General features: G+C 37.9%; 1 protein-coding gene across 1 annotated transcript; it reads left to right on the top strand.

The window, feature by feature from the left end:
* The first annotated feature begins 2,441 nt into the window (after positions 1 to 2,441).
* Positions 2,442 to 5,364, top strand: LOC147865238 (heterogeneous nuclear ribonucleoprotein 1-like). Its single transcript, XM_087318017.1, has 2 exons — positions 2,442 to 2,791; positions 3,955 to 5,364. The coding sequence occupies exons 1-2, from the start codon at positions 2,570 to 2,572 to the stop codon at positions 4,993 to 4,995; spliced, it is 1,263 nt and encodes a 420-aa protein (XP_087174143.1). The 5' UTR covers positions 2,442 to 2,569; the 3' UTR covers positions 4,996 to 5,364.
* Positions 5,365 to 6,090: the final 726 nt, after the last annotated feature.

Genomic DNA, 6,090 nt, shown 5'->3' with positions numbered 1-6,090 from the left:
CTATTATGAAAATTGCTTTTGCAATTGTGAGGTTGTCCCCTATCAATAGTCATACATTGAAACCAATGCTTCATGACATCGTAGAACTTGGGCCGTTAAGGACCCTTGATCCCAACAATGGTGAGAAGGGTCAAGTTAGGAGTAGGAATCTCCCAATCCTCTATCATAGTTTCAATTTGGTTTTTGTTGACAATATACTTGTTTTTTAATGTTTGGAACATATTTCAATTTGGTTTGATATAATTTTGTCATGAAACAATGTAAATAATAGAATGGCACACTTAAATGGACATGCACTTAACCAAATGTTTATAGTGATGCTACCTAGATCCCTAACTTGCGTCAATAAGTTCAAAGAAGTGTTAAGTTTCTCTAAGACCCAAAGGCTCTTGGGGGATGGCAGGATGTGCTCGATACATTCTAGCATTTTTACCTTGTATTGGGGACAACACCGGGAACTCACACTTAAGTTGTAATATTCCAAATTTGAGGTTTTAGCATCTTGTCACTTCATCATTAGTGCCTCTAGTGATCTATCCTTGACGATCACGACTTTATAACATCACACAAGAGCTCTAACTTATCATATGTTCCCTATCTTTTAAACCATTTCATAATGTCAAGTGCCAAAGCAAATGAGAGGTTTTTTCTCTTATTAGTTTTTATACGTTGCTCCCTATATTTCAAGCTTGTTTTGGTAATTGTGGTTGGGCACATGCTTTGAGTTTTGTGATATATTGTTATATTCGTTGCATGGCTAGTACCTGTATGGGTAGGGCACAAGATAGGATGACAAAGACAATACCCCCCAATTGTATACATAAGAACAATTTGGGCAAGGTGTGGCTCTGACTATTGAACAAATGAGAACTCGAATTTTGCTCAATCACTATGTGGCAACATCCCTAATTGAAGCCCCCCCTTTACAAATGAACTCATGCAAGAAGACGGATGGATGAAACAATTTAAGAAAGACGCCGAAAATGAGAAAGGAGAAGAAGTAAGGAAGCACCACAAGTTTTAGACAATGGCACAAAGCATGCCGACCCAAAGAGAACGTAAGGAGTAGAATAAATGATTCGAAACAAGGAACGAGCACTATGGATGTGAGAGGTGTGACAGGGGGGGAAGAGTTCCACCTCTGGACCAAGTGTCCATGTCCTCGTTCTGTTATGGAGGGACCTCGAGTGCCCATGATCCGAGACTTCTAAACACGCGACACAATTGAATGGGATGGTGATAAACGTAGATTTTAGCATTGGACAAAAAAGCCTAGTTCTTCTGTGCATAAAGCAATAGACATCGGAATAGAAATAGACATGAAAATAATAAAGGATACAAATTTAGAATAATAACAAAAAACGAGTAAATCTAAAAAAAAAAACAAAAACAAAAAAGAGTGTAAACCATATTAAAAATAAAATAAATGGGAGCAAAAAAACAAAAAATATAATGAAAATGAAAAAATAGAAATTAATGGGAAATAGAAGAATGAATAAAAGGGAAAAAGGAAACTAAGAAAAAAAGGAATAATGAAAATAAAATGGAAAAAAAGAAAATAAAAAAGAAAATGAAAAAAATAATAAGAAAAATAAAAACACAAAACTAAAATATGGGTAAAATACATAAAGAAAAGTTAAAAAAAGAAGAAGAGAAGGTCGATAAGAAAAGGAAAAAGGCGAGAGAAATTACAAAAAAAAATAAAAAACAGCAAAGAAGGGGAGCTATAAATGTAATTAACGAAAACAGTATGAAGAACAGATTAAAAGATTAAAATGTAATAAAAATAATTAATAAAAATAGAAATAAAAATAATTAATAATAATTAGAGAAGAGCGTAATTCAACGGCCCTTCTTCTATCCCCCCTTTGCTTTCGGCTTTTTCTAGGGTTTAAGAAAAACGTCTCTGCAGAATTAGGGTTCCTCATCTCTCCCTGCTTCCCTCCATCCTCAGTCTTTTTTTCTTTTCTTTCTAAGGGGTTTAGGTCTTCTTTTTCCAGGAATTAGGCTTCTCCATCCCCTCCCCCCTGTCTGTCTCCTTTCTTGTTTAATTCCTTCTTTTTTGCTTTTTTTTTTCTTTTTTCTAGAAGCTTATGTGGAAGAATTTAGGGTTCTCACCTCTCCCATCTCTAATATTCCTAGGGTTTTAGAAGCTTATCGGACAGTTAGGGTTTCTCCCCCCCCGCCTTCGTCTTTAGCCTTTTTCTTTCTCTGCATGTTTGCTCGTAGAGTCCGGGAAATTTTAGTGTTTTCTCTGTCTCTGTTCGTCTCTCCTTCCCTCTCCCTCTCCCTCTCTGTCAATCTATCTGTCTCCTATACTTCTGGAAGACTATAAAAGTTAGGGGTTTCTTTGCATCTCCGTTTTTTTTCTTAGAGTTTTAGAAAGTTATTGAAGGATTGAGGTTTTCTTTGCAGATTCTCTGTTTTATCTTCGTTTCTAGGGTTTTGAATAATTATTGGAAGTTAGAGTTTCCTCCGTCTCTGTTGTGTTTTGGTTGTCTCTGTTTCTCTTTTTCTCTCTCCCTCTCTCGTCCTTGATCTTCTTCCATATTCTTCTTCTTCTTTTTCTATGAATCCAGACCAGAGCAAGGTATTTGTAGGAGGGATTCCATGGGAGACCAGCGAAGTGAGGCTGAAGGAATACTTCGGAGCTTTTGGCGATGTCGTGGAAGCAGTTATAATGAAAGACAGGGCGACAGGAAGGGCGAGAGGGTTTGGATTCGTCGAATTCTCTGATCCTTCTCTCGTGGAGAGAGTTCTAATGGAGAAACACACCATTGATGGTCGCCTGGTAAGAAGCCGTCTTTTTCTTCTTCGTTTTCTCCGTTCTATTTTAAGGGCTAGCGTTCTACGTCGAGAGACAGATAACAAAAGGAGAAAATTAGTCCTTTGAAGAAGAAGAAGAAGAAGTAAAAAAAGAGTTCTGTGCTCTTTTTTTGCTCTATTTTCTGCTCTGTTATTTTAGGTCTTCTACAGGAAAGAAGGGCTATGGGCATGAAACAAAAACGATTGGTTTAAAGAAGATTGACGAGTTCCATTGTTTTGTTTGGAAGAAGCAGAAGAAAGTGCTATGTTGAATGGTGTCGGAGAAGGTTTGTTGGAGAAGAGGAGAGAGTTATGGTGTTTGTTTTGAAAGAAGAAAATATGAGAATTTGATTTTCCAAAAGAAGATGATTTTTTTTGATGATTATCATTGGAGAAAGAAGATTCAAGTGGGATGGTAATTGTTGTTGGAGAAGGAAGATGAAAGAGTTCTTGTAATTGTATTCCGATAAAGAATAGGATTTTTGTTTTGGAGAAAAATGGAAGAATTCTTTTGCGTGGTTTTTGAGAAAGTCGAGGAAATATAACAAGTGATTGTGTCAAGATGAGTTATAGTTTTGAATAAGAAATTATTTCAAAGATGAAAGAGTGTCACTACATGAGGAAAAAAATTTGATTTGAAGTCAAATAGATTTATTGTATAAGATTCAAAACTGCGTTGGCAAAAAAGTAATAGTTCTGGTAGTGTAGTGAATAGTTGTGTATAGGAAAAGATTATGAAAAAGTAGGAAGATATTTTTTGAAGGAAATTAAATAGGTTATAATGTATCAGAGTTTTTTTTCCTGAAGAGAAATAAAAATATGATGGTAGAAATTGGTTCGAAGAAGAACGAAAAAAAGTTACGACTAAGTGAAGGAAATTGTTTTGAAAAGGATGTTTGATACTTCTAACTGCGTGGTACAAGAAGAAAGAGTTATAACATAAAAGGATATTTTCTCTGAAGAAGAAGGAAGAGTTATGGTATAGAGAAATTGCTGTTAAATGGGAAGGGGAGTTAAGAGTAGAAAAGGAAATTGTTTTTGAAGAAGCAAACATTTAATTTGTATAAAAGGAAAGCTGTTTGTATATTGAAATCGACTTTCCTTACTATTAATTGTTATAGATTGGTTTTTATGCAATATTATATATAGGTGGAGGTGAAGAAAGCGGTCAGAAAGGAAGACCATCAAAACACATATAGGACCAACGTTGGTGCGAATAGTCCACTCTATGGAAGTGGTGCTGGCCGAACAAAGAAGATATTTGTGGGTGGGTTGCCTTCCTCTGTGACAGAAGAGGATTTCCGCAGCTATTTTGGGCAATTCGGAACAATTACGGATGTTGTAGTGATGTATGATCACACCACTCAGAGACCTAGAGGGTTTGGATTCATCACGTATGAGTCGGAAGAAGGGGTCGAGAATGCCATGCAGAAGAAATTCCACGAGCTACATGAGAAGACAGTGGAGGTGAAGAGGGCGGTGCCGAAGGAGTTATCAGGAGGAGCTAGAAGTGGTGGCGGCGGTTTTGGTGGTTCACGTGGCAGCGCTTATGGTGGTTATAGCATGTCTAGTCCAGTACAACATGCATATGGTGGTGGAGGTCCCCCATATGGTGGTGCCAGAGGGGGTTTTTCACCTTATGGTCCTCTTTATGGTACTCCGGCCTATGGGTATGGCATGGCTTTGAATGGAGGAGGTTATGGAGGAGGTTCATATGGAGGCGGACCTGGATACCCAGCACCTGGGGGATACGCTGTGGGGTATATGGCCCCATCACCAGGTTATGGTGGGGCTTCTAGTGGAGCTAGGAGCCCTTGGCTTGGACATAGTGGTGGATCGTCTACTACCTATGGCAGCAACCCAGCTACTTATGGAGCCAGTCTAAATAATGCTTACGGAAGTGCTCCTTGGACGCCTGGACAATCACCGAGCAATGCTAATGTAGGTTACAACAATGGGAGCTATGGATATGGAGGTACCAATGTACCTGGCGGTGTCTATGGCTTTGGCGATGCTTATGTTTCATATGGAGATTCTTCTTCATCTCCTCATGCCGCTGCCCCTTCACCGCCTTCTGGCTCTGGCGCAGTTCCTGACGTGGGATATAGTGTGTCCGGACGACAAATTACACAACGAGGCCCCGATGCGCGCTTTAGACCTTATCCCTCTACTGGTGAACGTGTCGCTTGATGGATGTAAATTTTTTTTTACCTTCTTCTCCGACTCAACAATCTTCTTCTTTGTTACAATGGATGTCTCTCTCAACATTGGTTGACCTGTCTGAAAGTTTCTTTTCTTTTTGTGATTAATATTTTTATATACCAACATACACACCTCTCTTTGATACCACACACACACAGCATACCTCAACTCAAGTCGCACATGTGGCTTTTATTACAGTTTAGAATTGAAAGAAGGAACCCCGCCTGAGGTGTTGTCTTGAAAGAGCTTTTCTTTTCTTTGTTGTGCTTTTGGTTCTTTGTTCATCAGTTTTGTAGTGCTAAGCATTCTTCATTTTTGTTCAAAGAATTCTTTATATTGATTGATTTTTCTGCCTGATATATTTTCTCCTTTTATTTATTTCCATATTCAAGTTAATGTTTGATGGAGTCATTGGTTCAATGCGATTGTGTTATATATGTATCCAGAGCTGTTGATGAAGTTATTGTTTCAGATGTGTATATTTAACTAAAAGCTTCTGATTTCCTGCTACCATCAGTTTTAACTCTGTAATATATGGGGTTCTTATAATGTAATAAAGAACCCTCGGCTATTTTGAAAATCTGGCCTTGTCTTTTCATTGCCCATTCTATCGAAGATAGAGTGACAACTCGTGTTTGTACAAAAGGTGGTGGTTGGTTTATAGAGTGTACATCATGGAAAAGGTGTACATCATGGAAGAGATGTAACCAAATATGAAGGCTAGTTGGGTCTTGTGCAAATCATAGCCTAAATTTGGAAATCTTGATTCCTTCAATTTTCTTGAGTTCCTTGGGTATCGTCCCATGGCAATGGTATTGTTACAAAGAATGCCCGGGTCTTGGTGATTCCATCCAAAAGGTAATGAGCTACTCTGAGACATGTGCTTGTGTGATGCTCAGAACTCTAGACTGTGTATTCTATTTGCACAATACTTGTATGAATGTATGGTCTATTAGAATAGTTAATCTTGCTTTGAATTTAAACAAAAGCATCCACCTAATTGAGGGTATTCACTATCATGAACATACATACAAAATAGCATAGCATTGTAACACATTGGATCCATGATTGAGAGCTTTCAAT

The sequence above is a fragment of the Azolla caroliniana genome, unplaced genomic scaffold (genome assembly GCF_043228905.1).
Source record: "Azolla caroliniana isolate FFs.n. ecotype wild unplaced genomic scaffold, voAzoCaro1.0.p SCAF_4, whole genome shotgun sequence".
NCBI lineage: Eukaryota > Viridiplantae > Streptophyta > Polypodiopsida > Salviniales > Salviniaceae > Azolla > Azolla caroliniana.
The sequence above is the reverse complement of the archived record's forward strand: the minus strand, read 5'-3'. Positions and strand labels throughout refer to the sequence as shown.

Bases quoted from the DNA above. Each gene is read 5' to 3' on its own strand.
- LOC147865238 (XM_087318017.1), top strand. From the start codon at position 2,570: ATGAATCCAGACCAGAGCAAGGTATTTGTAGGAGGGATTCCATGGGAG. The intron at 2,792-3,954 runs GTAAGAAGCCGT...TATTATATATAG, and splicing joins ACACCATTGATGGTCGCCTG to GTGGAGGTGAAGAAAGCGGT.